This window comes from Cyprinus carpio, chromosome B9 (genome assembly GCF_018340385.1).
Source record: "Cyprinus carpio isolate SPL01 chromosome B9, ASM1834038v1, whole genome shotgun sequence".
NCBI classification, from domain to species: Eukaryota; Metazoa; Chordata; class Actinopteri; order Cypriniformes; family Cyprinidae; genus Cyprinus; species Cyprinus carpio.
The window spans coordinates 16,399,813-16,423,360 of NC_056605.1; the positions used below are offsets into that span (position 1 = coordinate 16,399,813).

General features: G+C 35.3%; 1 protein-coding gene across 1 annotated transcript in view; it reads left to right on the plus strand.

The window, feature by feature from the left end:
- The window catches only part of LOC109094757 (rho GTPase-activating protein 15-like), a 33,546-nt gene extending 15,071 nt beyond the window's left edge, over positions 1-18,475 (plus strand). The window contains 6 exon segments of the mRNA XM_042731164.1: positions 2,238-2,336; positions 2,417-2,494; positions 2,828-2,844; positions 2,846-2,963; positions 11,650-11,755; positions 18,142-18,475. Of these exon segments, the coding sequence (XP_042587098.1) occupies positions 2,238-2,336; positions 2,417-2,494; positions 2,828-2,844; positions 2,846-2,963; positions 11,650-11,755; positions 18,142-18,325 (602 nt within the window). The 3' untranslated portion in view covers positions 18,326-18,475.
- The last annotated feature ends 5,073 nt before the right edge of the window (positions 18,476-23,548 follow it).

Below are 23,548 nucleotides of genomic sequence, written 5' to 3' on the forward strand. Positions count from 1 at the left end.
ATCCAACAGCCTGTACATTCAGTAATATTTTACTGTATAGAATGAAATGTACTGTTAGGTACTTTACAGTTTTTCACTGTATATAGTAAGGGAATGTTAAGATTTCAGGGAACTGTTCAAATTACAATCATCTTTTTACAATGTTAAACTCATCGCCGACTATCAGATGCAAAAATCTCATGTTTTTTAGTCTTATTCATTTAACAACTTTGCCCAGTTGTAGCTCATGTTAATAGTCATAATTACATGCTACATAATTACAGGTTACATATTACGTGATGACATATGAATGTGCAATCTTAGGACATTAGTTTATTTTGGCTCTGCATGTTTCCATATTAAACACAACTGTGACCCAGTTAAAAAAAAAAGGGAAGACATTCTTTTTCCTTTACACATTATAACAGTTCAACAAGCAATCCCTGACGCCGATTCTTAAAGACTGTAACTAATTTATTCCATTCATGGTATACACCAAACATAACATTAAAGGATATTTTAAGCATACTTGGAACCCTCGAATGAAGGTAATGATATCTTTAATTTCCTCTGGTGTCAAAAAAGAGCCTTTAATGTAGTATCTGTGGGGGTAAATGGGAGATCAAAGAGGACAATATTGAGGGAATGAATAAAACTACTGTGGGATTAACAGAGTAACGCAGGTGGCCCCTAACACAGCTATCGCTGGCGGCGCTCCAAGGCCAGCTAGCCCGTTAAACATCCATCTCGAAATTAGGATCGTTCCGCATTGTACCGACGCTTTATAAAAGTAATTTATTTAGAAATGCTCCTCCTGCCTGATATTTCTCTAGGAAACCTTCAGAATGTGCATTTGTATGCAAAGGTGGCTTGCTTGCAGTCATTTATGCATTTAGCACATCGCCACTTCCCCCCGCTCCTCACGGGTGCCGAAATGAGAGCAGGACATCTTTGATGTTCCAGAAGCCTCTGGGACAGCTCGGCTGGTCCTATACGAACTCAGAAAGCCAAATGATGAGGACACTTGCACCTCTGCTCTGACAACTGTAGTTTTGCTCATTATGGAGCGTTCTGATCTTTTGTGGGCCGTCTTTGAAATATGACTGCCTCAAAACATTCCGCTATGCATTTCAGCTGTGAAATTCCTGGGTCACATGTTACATTATAGTGCTCATAATTATGTGTCCTTAAATAAGCAGGCCTATTGAGCACTTCTTAATCTGTAATTATTTTTGAAGCAGCTTGTAATTACTTAATGCTATTGTAAGTGCCAATTATTTAAAATAATAATAATAATATAATTACATGATATGTTGATTAATCACAGATATCTTTCAGATATTTGTTGAAAAAAGCTCCCAAATTTAAGACATTATTGTGGTAAACGAGTACATTGAATAGACAATACAAAAAGTCAAAATATTGTTTATTTCCACATAATTAACATAGACATGGTTTTTCAGTCTCATGGTATGAGATGCAAAAATTTAAAGGGATAGTTCACCCAAAAGTGCAAAATGTTGTTTTAAACCTTTTTCTGTTTCTATGAGTTTCTTCCTTATGTTGAAGTTAAAAGAAGATATTTTGAAGAATGCTGGTAATCCAACAGTTGATGGTCCCCATTGACTTCCACTGTATTTCTTTCCCTACTACTGAAGTCAGTGGGGACCAACTACTGTTTGGATATTCAAAACATATTCTTTTGTGTTCAACATAAGAAAGAAACTTGTACGGGTTTGGAACAGCATGACGTGAATAAATGACGACAAAATTTTCATTTTTGGGTGAACTATTCCTTTAAAATACTTTATTAAGTTGAACGCATTTGTTTCAAATTAACTGTACTAAATAACCACATTAAATTGACAGCTCTAATAATCTGAATGCTACTTATTATTGTTATTACTGTTAATAAATATTGAAATAATAATTTAAGATACATTTTCAATTAAATTTATTATGCTAAATTAACAAATGAAATTTAGAGCTCTGTTATTATTGTTATCATTATTATAGTATTAATATTGGCAATCATTATTTATTAGTATTGTTAGTAATAATATTTGCATTAATGATATTGATTTAATAATTGCATTTACTGATATATTATTGATTGCTTTTAATCATTATATTTAATCATTATAAGATGATATGTTTAATATTAATAAATGAACACCTATGACATGGACTCTGTAATACAAAGTGTTAGCAAATCCTAAATACTTAGTATTCTCAATATCATGTTTTTTTTTTCACAGACCGAGTGTTTGGATGCCACTTGCTGACCCTGTGCGAGAGAGAAAGGACCACAGTGCCTAAATTTGTGAAGTTGTGTGTGGAGGAAGTAGAAAAACGAGGTACGGTTCTTTTTTTAAAGAAATGATTGTGGTAGTGCCTTGTTGACTGACTGACAGATGTCTTTACCCCGTCCTCACAGGCCTGGAGGCTGATGGGATATACAGGGTGAGTGGCAATCTGGCCATTATCCAGAAACTACGCTTCCTAGTTGACCAAGGTACGTTTAATTCAGTCATTATCAATCATCAGTGGTTGGTTTAAGGCCAGCAGCTAAATCAGTGTTCATCTAAATGAGACATTATCATTTTGGTTCTAAAGGCTTAGCTGAAAGGTATAAAGTGATTCGTTTGTATTAGGCGCCACAAATTGTTTGATAAGGATTTTCAGTGTGGTTTGATAATGCAGTGAAATGCAAGCAGGACAATGTGTTTGGCTCTCAAGGGGCGTATTAACGTTGACATAATGATTAGCATTTTTTAATTTCCTCATCAAACGACTGTTGTTCTAATTCTCTCTGTTGGCTTCTCTGACTGTGTCTCTCTTTCCCCAGAGGAGGAGCTTGACTTGGGGCGACAGCCAATGGGAGGACATCCATGTCATCACCGGAGCGCTAAAGATGTTTTTCCGTGAACTGCCAGAGCCCCTGTTTCCCTTTCGCTTTTTCGACTTGTTTGTGGAAGCCATTAGTAAGTACTGAAATCGATACGAGCAAATCAGTGTTATTGCTACAAATATCTGGGATTAGAACCTTAAAATGTATTACAAGGAATGATTAATTACCTTTGCCAGAGATGTGAGACTTCAGAATACTCAAAATTTGCTCAAGTATTCTACAGCAACATCAAGTTATTTCCATTCATGGGTTAAAGCTTAGTTTGACCCAGTACTCCTAGCTGTAATTCAAGCCGCGGATGGCTAAACCGCTCGCCACTCTTGGGTTGAGTCGTGCTATTTGGGATTGACCCTCTTAGACGCATTCTTGCAGATCAGTCAGCCAAAAGGGGTCGCTCTTTGACAGGGAGGTGCTGAGATCTTTCAAACTCCCTGTTTGGGGAATGGGGGAATTTCTCAGGCCAGAGGGCAAAGTCAGGGCCTGTGGTCCAGACAGAAACTGTCACCAGATCGGCCTTAGTGTCACGTGTAACCTCCCTCCAGCAGCACAGAGCAAACTCTGGGCCTCATCTCGAGCGTCCAGCTGACGCCAGTGTGTTTCTCTTGGGCAATCTACCTTCTGAAAGGCATGTACCTTGTGAAATATATGTATGTACCTTTGTGCTTAAAACAACATTTGTCCTGCACTTTTGTTTTATGACTTGTTCGGTTTCTGACGCCCTGTTAGTTTAAAAACAAACACTTTCAGATTAGTGGCCGTGTGAACTGCATAGTGGTGATAAACTATGTACTAAGCCGTATACGGGCAAGTAAATAGAGAGTAAGTATAGAGCAAATAGAGAGTGCAGAACATTGTTGGCACAATTGCAGCTTTATGGACCTAAACATTGTGTACAGGAATGAGGGAAGATAAGTTCGGAGTAGAAGTTTTCAAACCTTTTAATGCCAAGAACCCAGAATTACAATAAAGTTCAAAAGTTTGAAATTAATACTTTTATTCAACTTTTACTGAGGATGCATTAAATTGAGCTGAAATGACAGACCTCAATACGATCTCCAATTACAAACAATTGTATTTGAAACAATGCTGTTTTTTAAACATTGTATTCATCAAAGTATCCTGAAAAATAATGTTTAATGGTTTCCACAAAAATATTAAGAAGATCTCAACATTGATAATGATAAGAAATGTTTCTTGAGCACTAAATCAGCAGATTAGAATGATTTCTAAGGATCATGTGTTCAGCCTTACTGAGCATGTGAGAGTTCTTTAAAAAACATGAAATCTTTTTTATTGTTTGTAATGGTATAGTATATTTACACAGGGAGAACGCAAGAAAGAATTATAAAGAAAAAACATTATTTGAATAAATAAATAATTGACCTTAACCATATAATTTTACTAATGCCAAAACAAATAATAAAACATATTCTGGAATAATTTTACTAATGCCAAAACAAATAATATATATATATATTCTGGAATATTTGTTTTTTTAAGTAAATTGTCTGTTTTTAGTTGTTTGTATGATGTTTATTGTTTTTTTGCGATTTTTTTTTTTTTATCTTTTTCTCTCAAAATTTTAGTGGACTTCCTAGCGCCCTCTTGTGGCCCTGTGGAGTCTTGGTTTAGGATAGTATCACCAATCATAACTGCAGAAATTATGATTGTTTTCACACATGTTTCCAAAACTTCCCTGTCAATATTTTAATAGTCTGACTATATACGATATCTATGTTTTTAGAGAAAATCAACCTACAAATCCCATACTTGTTTTATTTTATTAAGAATAAAATTATTCACAGGAACTTAAGTTTTTTTGTTTTTTCTCTCTCTCTAGTTTGTTTAATTCGATGAATGATTTATATTCTCAGAGTCTTGAGATATGAACCAAAAGGCCAGCGCTCTCACTGTAATAAGCGCAGGGATATCATTATGAACACAGCACCTCAGTATATCCCCACTGGAAGGAGCTATGCATGAGACAGAATGGGAGCAGGCCTGGGGTGATCTTGTAAATTGCTAATAAATATTTACTTACGCTGCATGTAGGCCAAAGTACCTCAAACTGCTTGTATCCAATTAATCAGTAGATGAGCCCGATCACTTACAGATAGTGTTTAGACAACTAATTATTACTGTAAAATGCTCCTAATAGCAGGAGGCATAATTAGTTCAACCTGCAACATGTCTCATCAAAACCAAGGGCATGGGTATGTTGGTATAAAATACTACTGTACTACTCTTTTTGTTGTATGCAATATGTAAACAATAAACTCCAAATTTGCAGCTTATTAATAGTTAGTAAGGCAGTTGTTAAGTTTAGGTATTGGGTAGGATTAGGGGTGTTGAATATGGTCATGCAGAATATGTGCTTTATACAGTAAGTGCTAATAAACAGCCAATATATTAATAATAGGCACGCTAATAAGCAGCTAGTTAATACTGAGAGAGATATTATATTATATTATATTATATTATATTATATTATATTATATTATATTATATTATATTATATTATATTATATTATATTATATTATACACAGAGCAGGACAGTAATAAGCCATCTCTAATGTGCTGTAGAACAAGACTGTTTGCACTGTAGACTTTTCTAGTATGTAGGTTACAAAGCTCCTCCCCGTGTAATATTGGCGTGGTTTAATGAACCTTGGAGCTCATCTTACATTTCATTTACCGAAACTGCCCAACATCCTGTTTCATTGATCTCACTAGACCACTGACAAGCAATTTCAGTGAATCCAGCTGATACTTGAGTGGCTCAGGTCTTCTGTATTGGTCCATCACTGTCAAAAGAGGACAGCTCCTCTAACCATGGCTGCCCTTTAAATGGGTGGTATTAACTAAAGGTCTCTGGAACGGTACTTTGGACAAGGATCCATTCAATTAGGACAGCTGCCCAATCGCACACTGCTTCTGGAAATCTTGTGGAACTCAAAGTAATTTAAGCTTACTGGAAGTTTTGGCAAATTATTAATATGTAATCTTCAGGCTTAAGACTTCGCCCAGCATTTAAATGGCCCCTTCGCTCACGATCTGTGAGATGCTCAGAGCACATTTCGTCTTCTCGCTTGCAATCTGTATGTTTATTTAAAATGTACTCACTCGCTCCCGCAAACCAACATTTGGGCTTCCCAGGGTCCTCAGGTGAACAGTTGGCCTAATTTTCCATTCTTCCACTCGGTTCCTGTTGTGGATGTGGCAGGCACCAGCTCTTGGCTCACGATGGACTAAATCTATTATTCATATTGCCTGGTATCTTAGCGACATTGTCCTGCCACCTGTCCAATAGACAAGCTCGCCTTGTTGTACAAAGCGAAGACATACTTGTTGACAAATGGAGGCTTTGTTCTCCGGGCCCACACACACAATTCGGCGTTTGTGTAGTAATCTGGAAAGTTCATTCAGATGGACTGTATCGTTATATCACATTTGAAGATGACCGATTGCGTATTTTAAAAAGCGAGATTGTAAGATTTCCAGCTTGACTTTTTCTGTGAGAAACCACAGTGCCACAATTGTAGTGTACAATGTGCTGAAATAATGGCAATCAGAGCTGCGTCAGACAGTACATCTGTCATAACATAATTGTTCGTCTATTCTGATGTTATGCTCTTTCAGCTGACAGTTCAAACTTCAGTCTGTGAATCACAAGCCTTTACATTCTATGCAGCTTTCCTCATTTGTGCAACGTGGCCTCATTGCTATGCAAAGCTAGCATGCAGAAATATTTTCAAATGCATAAATCTCTTCCCAGTCTCTATATTTCATCAAGAAGTTTTTCATGTTTAATAAATTACAGCGCCGATCCTCTAAGACTTTGTTATTCATAAAGCAAAGTATTCAATTGGGATACATTTAAAATCTTAATCATAACCTGCAGGACTATTTGCAGTGTGCTAATATTTGCCTTGACGGGGCTTAAAGAAGCCCGCAGACAAAGCTCGCAGATGGGCTTATCCTGAGAAGCAAAGCTGTACTGCAGTAAAGATGGTCTCATTGTTTGTAATTGGATTATATTCACAGATTTTTGTAACCAAAAGTGCATCTATTCTTTACTGTACATCAGCTCTTTTCACAAAACAATGATTCTCTCAGTTTGATTTATAGAGTGTGCACTGTAGCAATGGCTCTGCCGCATTTGTGCAGCTGTAGGTACATAAAAATCTGAACTGTAATGTCAGAAAGTGACATCCTGTTTTGTCATTTTACCACAGAAAAACACATTTAGTAGGAATTACTAATGACACCTAAAATCAAAAAAAGAAATAATCATTTTTTTTTTATATTATATTATATTATATTATATTATATTATATTATATTATATTATATTATATTATATTATATTATATTATATTATATTATATTATATTATATTATGTAGTTTTTAAACAGAGGTTTGCATTCCTCTTTTACCAAAATAAAACTCAAATGCACACATTATGTATTTGTTCCTACTGCATGCCTTTGTCAAAACATTCCCTTAATTTTAAGAGCAATCCCCTTTGATCCAAATACCATAAGAACAATACTTACCATAGTGAATTCATGCTGATTTAGGGTATAGGCATTTCGAACGAGTTTTATATTAATGACACTGTCCCCACCATCTGTCCAAAATACAGGACAAGGGACCATCTCCAATATGCTAGCCACCAAAGGCAAAGTAATTAATGACAGCAATAATGCCAGCAATAATGACTAGATTAAATATTTTACAGGCCGACTGCCATGCAGTGTCAAAGCCAAAAGAAAGCTAACGGCCTCCACTGAGATAATACTTAAAGAGAAAGTCATAAAAAAAAAAGATATTGCTTGAATAAAGTAAATGACAAAATGTTGATGAAAACTGTAGTGAAGAATTCTAGTTCGTAACACACATTGTTTCACTAATTATGTGGCCTTGACATTAAAACTGATGTTATCATTCTATTTTGAGTGCTTTAGGGCATCGTATGCACAGTTTTAACCCCTGATGTTATAGCTAACTCCATTAAAAAGTACAAAACATTGTCCCTCTGCTAGTGGTACCTAGAGTAGCGGGTCAGAGATTCACTCTCTGTCCTAGAACATGGTCTCTGTCTGTGCTCAACTGACAGACCTGGCATCTGACAGGGGCATCTGCTCGCAGAGCCTGTGCCAGCGCGGTGTATACACGGAGACATCTGCTCCATTAGTGCCCAGGGGGCATCCTGGGCAGTACAGTAGACTGGGGGCATAACTACTGCCAGCTCCCTTCCATGGCACATCCCATGAATAGCATGGTGTAGCTGTTAGCCAGCCACAGTAGGACTAACCAGTGATGTTTTCTTAGAGGGAGGAAGACAGAAGAGATTTAGCTCTGTTCAGAATATAAACAATCTAAATTGATTTACAGCATTGCAAATTTGTTTCATTATGATATTTAATCAATACAGTTATACCAGGTATCACTTAAGATGCATTTTGAACCTTTAACAGCATGCTATGAAAGGTCATTTGTACAACCTAATGAAATTGTGAATGTCAGTAGTATAGTAGAGGTGCCTGTATGCACATTCAAATTGACTGCATGAGACAATTTTAGTGGGAATGTGATATGAAGCAGAATTTAAGCATTATATACAGGGGTGCATATTATTTTTTCAGCCTGGTTCTCATAAGAGAACCTGGAGATTTGGCTTGGTTCTCACACTGCATACAGTGTGAGCCATTAAATATAACCATAAAATATACATTAATAATAGTGATTATATTATTGCACTTTATTTATTTAGTTTTTTTTTATATATATAAAATAATAAACTAAATAATAAAGAGTGGTAATACTATTTAAAATTAAAAGGGAGTATTAAATACAAATACATTTATTTTATAGTAAGCTTAAAAATAAAATGCTAATATTTACTATTACTTCTTTTTTATATATTTTCATCTTTTTCAAACTTAAAATCAGCAGGCTTTTATTTTGACGGGTTGCCGGCAAGTAAGTATATGCGCTTCCGGCTTTAGTGCTGCTGATTGTTGTGGAGCGTCAAGGAATGAAATGTCACAGTTTTGCATTGTTCTTTGAAAATGGCAGCAGATAGCCTAGATTTTTGCTTTTATTTTTATTTTATAGAAATCTTATATAGTACAGTTTGTCGATCTGAAATGGTAATTGTGCATTAACAGATGTCGACCATGTCGAACGCAAACGCGCTGTCAGAACTTATTCACAGAGCGCATTTTTAAGGTCACCATGAAGTCAAAATTTCAGTTTTTTTATTAATTTTTTTTTTTTTTTTTTTTTTTTTGTGGAATACTGCAGTGTTTATTATAAATAATTTATCCATGCACTTCATATTTTTATTTTTTTGTTTAATTCATGTGCCATCCTAATCTTTAATCAAAAACGTTAACCTCCCCTCCCCCTCAAAACGACTCATCTTCTCTTCCAGTCACGAGCTAGTGACGTGAGGGCTAAACACTGGGGGAAAAACTGAAGCTGATGCTTCACTTTATAGAAATTAGTGCACTGACCAGTGCTGAGGCAAGCCATGGGGGAGTACACAACCCTTAAAAGTTGAAAGGATATTAGGATATTACCACAACATTACTCTTAGGACATTGCAAACTATATATATATATATATTTATATATATATATATATATATATATATATTTAATGAATATGACTTAACCTGATGGAGGACACGCTCAGTCATTCAGGCAGTCTCTCTCTCTCTCTCTCTTCACATGTTTTGTGCCATTGATTGTCCTCGTCGTCATCTTCCTCAATAAATTAAACATTTCTTCATGCTATGGTGTCGCGAAATTCCCTCAAAACTAACTGCAAACTGGCATTCAGATCTGCCTCCATTTTGTTAGCAATGCCCCATCTTCAAACGATCCAATCAATTCCCAAAGGACGAAGTCAAGTCCCGCCCTCTCATTTCAAATCCGTTTCACTCGGATAGACGTCACAGTAGAGAAAAAAAGACAATCGCTACTTCCGTTTCATGGCAACTTTAATTTTGGTCGCTCATGAGGACCTGTATCCCACTTATGTGCACCCCTGATTATATATGTATTAAAAAAACTAATAATTATTAAATTAGTAAAGATTTATTAACTGAAAAGTATCACAAAATACAATTGTTTTAACAGCCTGTAAAAGTATGGAGTTAATATTATATATATATATATATATATATATATATATATATATATATATATATATATATATATATAATTAAATTAAAAAGTACAAAATTACAGTAAAGACTTGTAAATTGTTACAAAATATTTCTACTAAATGCTGTTCTTTTGAACTTTCTATTAATAAAGAATGCCGAAAAACATCATGGATGGATATATTATTTTTTTTATTAAAATGATTTCTGCAGGATCACGTGACAATAAAGTCTGGAGTTATGGCTGCTGAAAATTCAGCTTTGACATCACGGGGATAAATGACAGAAAGCAGTTAATTTAAATTGTTATAATATTTCATAATTATTACATTTCTCTTGCTGTTTGTATTGTAATTTTAGCAAATAAATGTAGTCTCGGTATGCATACTTTTGAATGGTAGTGTATACTTGGCTGGAACTGGTGGCTGTATAATCTTTAAGGTCTGTTAATACTCTTTTAAACAAATCCGTTACGGTGAAATTTGAGCTGAGGGAGTTTGGAGTGCACACAGGTGGCCCTGTGAAAGCTCCATTTCAACATCTGCTCAGGTTCCATAATGATATTGATCAAAAGCATCGCTTAAATTATTAAAATACCCTTCCAAATTAAAGCCTTATCAACAATAAATTACCCTTTAACTTAGTTTACCACACAAGCTTCTTTACACTAACAGTGTTTGAAATAATACAATCAGCTATATTACTATATCTATCATAATGGGTTCAGGGAACTTCAAAGTGTCAAAGGTCAGGTAGTGACACTGATGTAGAACAGTCAGCGCACAGGTTGGTGCCTCTCAGGAGTTTGCCATGAGGTCATCAGCCATCTGACATGTAAAGAGTAGCGGGGTCAAGAGGTCACTGGTTACAGCTTGTGTTACAGCATAACAGCTTTTAATGGACGTGGACTATTACGGACCATTAGCACCAGTCGCATGTGCTTTCACGTAGGAAAATTGAAAGCCAGACTGAAAAAGTTTACTTGTGTTTATGCTTTGATTTTACAGGCGGAATGGGTTATTTTTCTACAACATCTTTAATTACATCCATTTAATAGTGAGATGCTTTATAAAGTGATTGCACAGAACCAAAATGATTTTGCTGAGAAGTGTAGTGGTGTCAGATAACCATGCAATTGTACTAAATGTGTTTGCATAACTGCATAAAGGTTATTGCTGCATAACACAGCTGCATAAGCACAGACTAAATGCTGCTAATTTTGGCATCTTAAAAAGGGATTATGTTGTACATAAAGGAAATCATATTTAAGAACTAAATGATATCAAAAGTAGGATGGAAATATCAGATAAATGGAGTGATTTCTTTGATTACATATTGGCGTTTTGGTAAGTCAGCAGTTTGGAATTGGACATACGGTATTCTGCATGTGGCCTTCTCGAGCATGTCTCTATAATTAATAGAGAAAGGGGTAATGGTCCAGTATTAGGGAAAATTTTGATGTTAGATGAGCTATGTTAATGAAAAAGTGATGGAAAAGACATTAACTTCTCTCTGAACCTAGAGGTTCAAATGAATGAGCAATATCCATATCAAAACATTTCATCATCTCTTCCCTGCCAACAGAAATTAAGGAGCCCACACAGAAGATTCAGGCCTTCAAGAAACTGATCCATCAACTCCCCAAACCCAACCACAACACCATGAAACTACTCTTCCAGCACCTGAGGAGGTAAGTCTCCATCCATACACACAACCATGGGCGGAAACCAAATACTGGGTCCCGAACTGGACATTTTGGGGTCCCCTGAATCATTTAGGTGGGTGGTAGGAGGATAACGCCTACGTTTATTATATTCTTTTTGGAAGTCACAAGTAGGAAATTTTTCACAGTAAATTAATCATTTTGCAGTTTAAATGTTAGAACTTTGTATTTTTTTTTATCAGTGTCATTTTAGTTATCTAAGCTTCACTTGTATCTGTCAACTTCAGAGGTTTTCACAAACTTCTGTGGTCTGAAACCTTGCACTCTGTTCACTAATGATCAACAAAAAGGACCTTGTGTTTGAAAACATGTCTCTTTGCATATGAGCTCTCATTAGACACTTAATGTTTTATTTTTGCCTGTCTACTTTGTGAATTTGAACAGAACTGACTTTACTTGACTATCTAGCTAATTATATCAACCTAATTAGGCTTTCTAGCTTTTTGTTTAACTGCATATGGCTCAGCTTTCTTCAGAAACTGGTCAGACGTTGTCTGTTTAATACTTTATACTTTTTCTGAAAGTCTGATGTCAGATTTTTTGAGATACATTGAAGGAAAAACTTCAGTGTAGGTGCAAAAACCATACAGGATTGGAATGGCATGTGGGTGTGAGGGAACTAATGGCAACATTTTCATTTTTGGGAGAACTATCCCAAAAATGATCCAAGTAACCCATCACACTGCTCTGAGACTAGACTATAATAAAAACTTCCGGTTTTTACAAGTGGAAAGTTTGTGACTTATATTTATAATGTTATATAAAAGCAGATCAAAGATTGCCACAAAATAGTTTTTTAGTGAGATCAACAAATAGTGCTCAATCTGAAAACCTTTTATAATGTAGGCCTCAATAAACAGGATGCGACATGAACAGAGGACTCAATATGAACCATAATGTGTGTGTGTTTGCGTGTTTCCGTGTGTCAACGCTCAAGTCCTTGTCCATGATAGCGTTACTGGCACAGCCAGAAGGCCATATGGCTAGTCTCCATCTCCCAGGAGGGGTGTTCTATCCCACTTTACCCTTCTGCACATTTACCACCCTGCACAGGAGGGCCACAGGACTCATCTCAGATTGATGAGCACCCCCTCCTCCCTTCCCCCAGTGGAACATGCCCTTTGGCACTAGTGCTAAAGTCTGTTGGGTTGCCCATGCCAGGTCTCCCAATCAGAAAACACTAATGTGTGACTGAGAGACAGAGAGACACTCATTGAACAGTCGATTTCTAGACAGGAACATGATATTCTGAGAGTCTGACGTGCTAAAGAAAACTAGGTCTGCATTCCATGATAAAGCTTGACAAGTTTTTTATTTATCTGGTGAACATGCTAGAACACAAACCTGCTGCCTCCTGTCCTTCAGTATCCATCATGAGATTTACAAATATTAACACAGCTGTGCTTTCCGACTTGTTTTGTCTTATTTACTTCCACAACTCCATCAAGTTCCCTTTCATCCATTAATAGGTTATTTAAATTAATATTTTTATGCAATTTAATTTACATTTTTTTTAGATTTTTTAAAGTGTTATTCTGAATATTGTTTAACATTGATAATTATTATTATTAATTAATTGCTGACGGTTTTTTATATTTTGTTGTTTTGTTTTATATTATATTATATTATATTATATTATATTATATTATTATATTATATTATATTATATTATATTATATTATTCTGCATATTGTTTTACATTTAAAATTGAAAGTTTTGGTTTATAATAATAATAATAATAATAATAATAATAATAATAATAATAATAATAAACCAAATCATCAATGTTAAATGGTAAACAATATGCAGAATAATATAATATAATATAATATAATATAATATAATATAATATAATATAATATAATATAATATAATATAATATAATATAAATCTTCAGTAATAATAATAATAATAATAATCAATGTTAAACAATATTCAGAATAACGCATTAAAATAAAAAACAATAAAATAAAAATGTAAATAAAATTGTATACAAATAATAATTTAATTTATTAATGGATGAAAGGGTGCTTGATGGAGTTAAGGAAGCAAATAAGACAAAACAAGTCGAAAAGCACTGCTGTATAATATTAATATTGTATTTATTATTTGTAAATCTCATGATGGATACTGAAGGACAGGAGGCAGCAGGTTTATGTTCTAGCATGTTCACCAGATAAATTAAAAAAATGTGTCAAGTTTTATAAGATAATATACAACTCATTATTGCAGATATGTATTGATTTGTGTTTATAAGATGCATTTTCTTCTGATATTTTTACAGATGACACATGTGCTCATATATTTCTCTGTTATTGTGAATCTACACAAACTGCCCCTCAAACCTCCTTAAGTCCCACCATAGTTGGGAATCACTGGCAGCATTTCCAAATCCGTAGTCAAATCTACACACAGGCACGAGGGCAAAGCATTGTCATAAATTCACTGAATGGTGGCATTAGAAAATCCATTCAGCTTTTATTCTGCTTACCAAAAAGCTGTTACAGTGGAACTTGTGGTGACACTGAAAATCCCTGTAGTGCCACCAAGTCTGTTCCTTCTCCACAGTGACGTTCCCGCTGCTCCTTTCTCTCACTATTAGAGCAATAAATGGGAAGAGAGCTTCGAATCCAATGTGCAGTTTGCTTTGTGGGCACCACACCCAGGCCAAGTGATGTGGTTCTGTTTATTTTATATTCTCACTTAAGTCATACTTGTTTCTGTCTACTGCTTTCCCTCTCTAAATATCAGGATGACTTTCCCATGAATAAAGGCAAGGAATGTGCGGTCACAGTGAATTAGCTTAGAGTGTGTGTTGTATTTGTCTTCTGAGACAAATGTAGTCATTTTGCAGTCCAGAGTGAGATGAAGAAAGAACAATGAGGTTAGATGCTTTGCAGCTAATGGTTAAGCACATAAAGTCATATTCATAATAATGCACACGTCATTTTCTTGTTTTGTTGACTTTGGCATCTTTCACACTCAAAGTATCAATATGCGTAAGCTCCATATCTGCTCAAATGTCACTTTTCGCTTGTACATTTCCTGTCTTTCTCTTATAACACAGGTATACCTAAGTGAAGCAGCTCTCTGAACTCATACTGTCATGCCTTTGTAGGTTATATTTTGCACTGACTTGGCTCATCTAAAGTGGTGAAAGTCAAAAGCTCTTTGTTGTGGGTGCTTTCTGTGCCCGCATGGAACCAATGTTCATTTTTTTCTTTTGGTCCGTGGAGCCTGGATTCAATAACCAGTTGTGTGCTCGCATTGTGATGATGTGGTCAAGGCAACCAGATTTTCTCAACAGTACACTTGCTCAGTAGTGCTATTTATGTCATTTTTTGTGGGAGGTTTTGTCACCACCCCTCATATTTCCCGTTTACCACAAGTGATTTAAAAGGCCACAGGTTTTGTTTTTTGTTAGTAATTCAAGGTTCCGTTCGTCTTTGTGCTGGAAAAGAAACCTGGAGAAACCTCTGATCAGGAAAGCCAAGAAAAAAAAACAAACAAAAAAAACATTTCTTCTCATCTATGTTTGGTGTCTCTCAAATTAGATGGAAGAAAACTGCCGTTGTGTGAATTTTTGATATCCACTAAAATATATGCACAGCAGTTTATGACCTTTTATGGTGCAGACAGGAAATAATAAACAATAATAAAAAATAAAAAAATGCAGCGTATCCAAACTGCAAATATCGTAAGTGGAAAATCAAAGCTCCTCTGATAAAAGTGAGCCTTTCTTTTATAGGTTCAGTCAAGGCCGTCGTCTTATAACACGAAAATGACACAGTTTAAAGCTTGGAGCGATTCTGTAACCCCCACCCCGCCTCAATTTATTATTCGTCCCATGATTCTTCAGGAGCCAGTTAGGCTGACCCAATTAGCACTGGCCTCCTAGGCGGGGAATTACGGCATTGTGAGCTATCCTCCATTTCCTGTCATGCCCCGCTTGCAAACGAGATGCTAATTAATAACCATTGGCATCTTGAGCCGTACACGTCGGCTTATGTACGGGATATCAATGATTTGTCAGATTCAACCAAGTGTAACGCAGTCACCTCCGGTCAAGCTGCCCACAGCCTGGCCCTTACCCAGGCACCAGAACGTCTTCACTGGGCTCCAAGTCAGCTGATGGTTTAATGAGTGCATTTTGCCATAAATACCCAGATACTGAGGACCAGATTGCATCCTTCCCTTTTCCAAATCAACAAATTTCTTTACTGAAAGTGTTAATTTAGGCGAGGTGTACATAAAAGACATTATTTTAATTCAAGATTTTAAAATGACAATGGAATATGTTTTATATATATAATATATACGATATATATATATATATATATATATATTTATACGATGTTATCATATATAACTTTTAATATGCAATATTTTAGGACAAGCATTTGATAAAAAATTTAAAGATATTGAAATATAAAAGAAATAGTTTTATTTTGTATCTTTTATATACATATATACTGTGCATATAATCTTTTTACATTTTATTTTTATGTGCACTTATTTTTATTTTTGTTTTTCTGCCTTTTTTTATTTGCACTATTTATTTATTTATTTATTTATTTATTTATGTTTTAAGTGCCACGAGGACTGTCTCTTTAGATTACATTAGTTTTGATTTATCGTTTTTTTTTTTTTTTTTTTTAAAACAGTATAAATAGATACCATGTTATTATATATATATTATTTAAGGACAAGCATTTGATTTAAAAATTTAAGGTCTTTTGCCACAGTTGTTGCCAAAATGAATGTAAACTTTAATAAAACAACAAAAAAACAAAGAAATGTAAAATGATATTTCCTACTGACACTACAGCAAAAGATAGAAATAACTTAAAACCATTCTATAGAGTATACACACACACATACACACACACACACACACAAACACACTTTTTGTTGTTATATACTGTATGCATTTTTTTGTACACATTTAAAAAAAAAAGAAAATCTGGATATTTGAAAAAAAAAACAATTGAAAAATATCTCTGCGTATGTTTTTCTTTATTTTATTGTTTTTATGTAAATTTTATATCAGTTATATATAAACTATTTAAATATACCACTGTAACTTCTTTTACATGGTTCTCTGTAGATGACATTGTGTGTACAGCCAAAAAAAAAATTGGCGTAGGATTTTTTTTTTTTTTTTTTTTTCTAGGGAGTTTATTCGTTTTGTAATTATTAAGACTATGTGCTGCTACTGTAATTGAAAATGATAATGGGTGTAATTAAGCTTCTATCATGATTTTAATCGATCTGGCATTACTGATAGCAGAGATGAATGTGAAGGTGGGGGTGTGGGGGTCATGTATATAGTGGTGTCACAGTGGTATAATTACCAAAAAACACTAAAAGGTTCGACAAAAGCTTCATATTTAATGTTTTGAAAAATGTCTTCGGAAATGAAGTCTCTCTCCTTAAGATCATTAGCAGACCATTAGCAATGGCAGCCGGGATCCTTACATCATAGTGCGCTAATTAGGTTAAAAATGCTCATGGCAGGACAAGCGTCTAGCTGTGATGTACAGGGGAAACGAAATGGCCGAGGTTAATTATACACATTAATGGGGAATTATTGAGAGCGCTTGGCCTGCCTCTTAAGTTGTGTTTCTCGACTGAAATGGCTTCCCAAAGTTCCCATAACAATCATGTGGAGGGACGTCACATGTAGCACGAGCCGAGTGCGTGAGTATTTTGACAACAATGCGGGGATTATAGATCGCTGAGTTGTGTTGCATAATTGTAGACCATTATTTTGATAGATGTGACCATAAACGTAGATGGCACAGGACGTCGGTTACACTACGGTACAATGTACGTGAGTGCAGTAAACCCAACACACTCCTAATCAGTACCTTTCAGAACTGGGCCGCGGTGAAGCCATACAAAGTGTGCTTTTAAATGTTAAGCCTGCTTCCCACCTCTTAGTCAGGATCCCGTTGACAACTTGGAAGGAAGCCTTCCACCACAATCCCTCCCCCCCTTTCAGGCCTCAACCCATAACAGAGCCAGAGGGCTCCAATCTGGCTCCTTCTAAGAGTCCTCCAATACCCCAGTATTGATTGTCTCTCCACCACAGCCAAACCTCAGCTCAGAGAGATTCCGCTAAAAGTGTGCTTAGATGCCTCCAAAGACCAGGCAAAAGTTCTCAAAAACACCCTGCCGATGGTCCGTCACCGTTGATCTGAGTAGGTTTTTATGACAGGAAACATGTACACTTTAATGATTGACCTTGTATGCCGTAGTCAGTTCTTCCATTAGGGATCTTCGCAAGACTTGCAAACTATATTCATTGCTATCGTATTGCTTTAATGATCTGGTGTTTTTCTGTTTTACAGAGTCTTGATGAAGTCAAAGAAAAACTTGATGTCGACTCAGGGCATCAGCATTGTGTTTGGACCGACTCTCATGTGGCCCGAGTTTGAATCCGGAAACATGGAAGTCAATATGGTGTATCAGAATCAAATAGTGGAGTCCATTCTCATTGAATGTGTGGAGATCTTTGGACCAGATGGCATGTAAAGTCACCCCAGAGTATTCTGGAGAAAGAGACTGAAAAAAAGAGTGAGAAATGAAGAAGAAAAAAAATGATGTCTGTGTGTGTGTTTTTGCGGTTTCTGTTTTTTTTATATATATATATTTGCTCCTTGAAAAAAAAAAAAAGGTTCACATAAAAATAATTGTCACATTTATAATTTTATATATAAACCTACATATAATTATATTTTTGTATAATGAAAACATCATTTATTAATGGTACATGTACATGTATTTTTTATTATTATTATTGTAAGCACAATTTGTACAATTATTTTGTTTTTGAAAAAAAAAAAGCCTTATTTCATACTGCATTGAGGTTTCTGCTCTTCTTCCTGCAGCCTCCTTCATAAACTCTGACACTCTGTGGGCCCTTTGCATTGTCAGATAACGTACAGCGTGATCACATCGGTTTCTAATCAAACTGCCAAAGTCCTCTCCAATTCTCGAACAGCAGTCTCTTTTTATTTGCTTCCCGCAGGCCAGTACTGAGACTGTCTGCATGGAATGTGTTTTTAATTCCATCCCAGAGATAAGAGAGAGTCTGTAATTACGGGAAGAGCCATCCCTCCTTGTAGCTTTTTCCCTGCATCAGATCCCTCATAGTTTGGCATCTCGAGCAGTAATGATGAAGGGGTACTGGAGGAACAGGAGGGCGACATAAACCAGATTTGCGGGTTGTGCGTCTCTCTAAATCTCGACTGAAAATAACACAGTGAAATGAGATGCAGCTTTTAGTGACCTCTCTGGCACAGCTGCGCTTCACTCAGGGACCTTAACGAGTTCGGCAGGCCACCAAGACCTTCATTGCAGAACCTTTGAAAAGATACACACATACTGATTTTTTTTTTTTCTCCAACCACAAAAAGTTTACAGAGAGCTTGGATCCTGTATTGAATGTGGTGGCTTAGTTTGTCATTACGTTTTGACACCTAAAAAAAAAAAAGTTTAACATGCCAGACAGGCTCGCTTACTTCAGTGCTAGACAAGAAAATCCAGAAATAAAAAAAAGAGCACCCCGAAAGTATTACAGGACAATAAAAAAGTGCAGACAGCCATGATTATGATTCTAATGCAGACAAAGCTTTACTTTAAATCCATCCTGTGATGTACACTGCTCTGTTGAGATGAAATTGTCTTTTAAATGACATTTGAATAACAAATAAAACATTTTTTTGTGATGTTTTGTTTTGATATAAATATATGATATATATATATATATATATATATATATATATATATATATTTGTAATTGATATATTTAAAGAATACATATCCAGTATACCCAATTACAGACATTCCTGTCTATGGTTTTGTTAGGAGGAAGGAAAAAAAAAATTAAAAAAAACTTTGGTTTGTTTGCATTGTATGGGAATAAAATCAAAATGTCTCATCAGAATTGTACTTATGTCATGATAGCGGCACACCTCAGTGTTTTATTTCACACCGTCTTGGTCAAAAGTAGGCACCGAACATCAGCTGCCCAAGCAGAGCCGAGAGGCCATGCTGTAGAGTTCATTCTTGCATAAAATGCTTCAAATAACAAGAAATCAAAATGTGTGGGTGGATGGACTGAAGTGGTAAGTAACCCAGGGGAGGATATTGGCAGATATTTGCCATGTACATGAAGCGAATGCCCAGATTTATTCTGTGCTAGAGCCCATGGTCACATGACACTGGGCTTTGTGCAACGCAGCTCACACTTTGAGAGCCGTCGTACTGCAGGTGGTGCCTAGCTCTCATTAATATGCACAAAATGAATGTCTCCCATCAAATTGGCTTGTGAAAAGGTGTGGTGCATTTTGAGTGTCTGGAATGTGGTGTGAAGTGACTGAATCTAAAAAAAAAAGAAAAATAAATAAAAATAAATAATGGCTAAAGTATTTATTTTCAGTATTATACACTGTTTGCTGCACACATTTCGACCTTGCCAATATAAATGTAATATATATATATATACTACCTTTAAGGGTAGACTTTTTAAAAATGTCTCTTGATTTGATTTTTTTTTTTTTACATAAAAATACAGTAAAAATACAGTGATATTGAAGAATACGACTGCAATTTAAATGTTTTCTATTTTAATACATTTTAAAATGTAATTTATTCCTGTGATGGCAAAGTTGAATTTTCTGTCAAATCCATTCTTCAGAGTCACATGATCCTTCATAAATCATTCTAATATGCTGATTTATTATCAGTGCTGAACACTGTTGTGCAGCTAAATATATAAGCTGTGATACTTTTTTCAGGATTCTTTGATGAATAAAAAATTTAAAAGAAGAGCATTTATTTAAAATAGATATCTTTTCTAACAATAAACACTACCGCTCAAAAGTTTGTGGTCAGTAAATTAAAATTTTAATTAATTATTTTTTTGAAAGAAAAAAACTTTTATTCAGCAAGGATGTGATTAATTGATGAGGTGATAGCAAAGATTTATATTGTTAGAAAAGATTTACATTTTTATTAAATGCTGTTCTTTTTAACTTTTTATTCATCAAATGATCCTGAAAAAAGTATTGCAGTTTCCAAAAAAAAAAAAAATAATAATAATAATAAGAAAAATAAATAAACTGGCAGCACAACTGTTGCCAACATTGATAATTCTAATAATAAATCAGCATATTAGAATGATTTCCATTCCATCCTCTTAAGGATCATGTGACATTTTATACTGGAGTAATTAATGATGGAAATTCAGCTTTGCATCACAGAAATAAATTATATTTTAAAGGATATTAAAATAGAAACCATTATTTTATATTGTTCTAACATTTTGCAAGATTACTTTTTTTCTGTATTTTTGATCAAATAAATGCAGCCTTGATGAGCTTAGGAGACTTCTTTAAAAACATTACAAATCTTACTGATCCCAAACTTTTGAACGGTAGTGTGTGTGTATATATATACACATATATATATATATATATATATATGTGCCATCATTATGTTTAGGAACAGATAGCAACAAATTATCGGGTCTGCTAACCATTGTGACCAGTGTGAAGAGCTCCATTGACGCCATGCGGTCGGTGGGCGAGGGGCGCACAAAGCCGTATGAATCTGCGGCCTTCATGTTTTCTCAACGAAAGCCAAGACGTTCCACGTCTAATGATTTCATGTAATAACTGGAGACCACTGCGCTTTTCCGAACCCCGACAAACTCCCACACACCCCACCCCCACACTTTGTTTTCCCATCCTTCTTGGCAGAGCTTCATGGAAACAAGCGTCTTTGTAAGTCCGCAAAAAACTGAAAAAGAAACGCAAGAAAGGGCCCAAAAGTAAATGAAAGCATAACAATACAGTGTCCCTGTGAGATGCCTGCCATGTTCTAACCACCAGGCCCCATTAAAAGGAGCCTGGGCTCCAACAGAACATGGCAGCATATTGATAGCATATGACTGAGTCACATGAGGACAACTATGTCTCTCTCTCTCGCTTATCCGTTCCTCCGGTCTTCCTTTAAGATCAGGGATCAGGGATCAGGGCAATGTTATATGAACTCAGAGTGAAAAGATGAGCCGTATTCTACCTGTTAGTTCAGCCAGGGCCTCTTTCTCATCCTGTGTTCAGAAATAAACAAATGATAAAATCACACAACCATACTGCACGACCACAAACAGTAGTACACACTTCCCCCTAGGTAAAGGTATAATTAGATAGCGTGCCACAACATGAACTGGTGTGGAAAAAAAAAGACTAATAATACACTGGCATCAAGCAGCACGCGAAGAGAAAAGATATTTTTTTTTTTTATGTACAGTCCATTCCGAACAAATCATTTACAAACGATTTAAAGTACTTCCCTTGCTTTAGAAAGTAAAATATTTAAAAAATAATAATATAGGTATTATTATTATTATAGGAATATTTATTCTGACAACTGTAGAATAAAAAAAAAAAGGTTAACGGACAATAATTTCAATCTAGTGAAATTCAGCCAATATAACATGATAGATATTACAAACAAATAATAATAATAATAATAAAAGCTACCCTCTTGACTTAGAAGTTTGAAATATGATTATTCCCTTTATTAAACAGTAATTAGAAAAACATTAAAATAAATACATTAATGCATATGAAAAAATAAATAAATCCTTCCTAATTTGGTGACGACCATGTTCAAACTGTACTGTGACCACTAAATTTTGCTCAAGTCAGAATTTGAGGGTTCTCATTAAAGTGCCATTTCCATTTTCCATTTCCTAAATCCTTTTGCTGGTTTCAGAGGAGGCTGTGATGATTCTGTGCCGTTTCATTTGCAGTGAGTTGCAGCTCTAAATTCAGTTCTGGTTACAGCAATGAACTTAGAGAGAATGCTAAAAGTAATCTTACCTTAACTTCCAAGTATCTAATAATTGAGAAACCATTATCTGATAAAGGTCTGAATATCATATATAAACTCAAAGCTGACCTTAAATAGATGAGTACTTATACCTGAAGTTGTATCATATCAAATTCACTTTAGTGATTCCCCTGTTAGATATTAAAATATCTACAAATGTAGTCATATAATGTAAATGGCAGCCCTCCAAGCTCTGTTCTACTCCAGTGGGACACCAAACATGAACTGAAGGGGAAAACATAAGAGGACCGCACATTTGTCTGCCATCGAATTCAGCCGGCATTAAATTAGCTTCATATCCCTAGAACACCATCAGTGAGAAAACAGCAACAGGCCAATGAAATGGTTTAATGTGCACTGAGTTTTATAGAGGTTGCTATTAACTTTTAATATGTGGGGTGACATTTTGTGCCGAAACAGCAGGTTATAGGCTTTATGGCGTCATTAGGTCCTGACCTCAGGTCAGCCCGGAGTAGATGGCAAATTCATCTGACATTGCGACACGGATAAGGTGCAAACAGGTCAATCGCATCCATATGCTCCTTGTAAACAACACAAGAATGAACAAAAAGAGGCAAATCATAAGTGATAATGCTTTGATAACTCATGCTAAATATCATACGGCACACAAAAGTATCTCACCAACCCCCTAAAATATGAAATAGATTACATATGGAGGTAGGATATTAGGACTATTTTTCTATGCGCTGTAAAGGAAGCACTGCTACTTAATGAGGAGTAATGAGACTAATCTTGAACGCATGCGAGGAGCCGGCGACGTGATTATATTTGAGCCTTTAATTTGAATCCTCTGTCCGGCGCACCTGAATAATCGATGCATCTGAAATAATAACA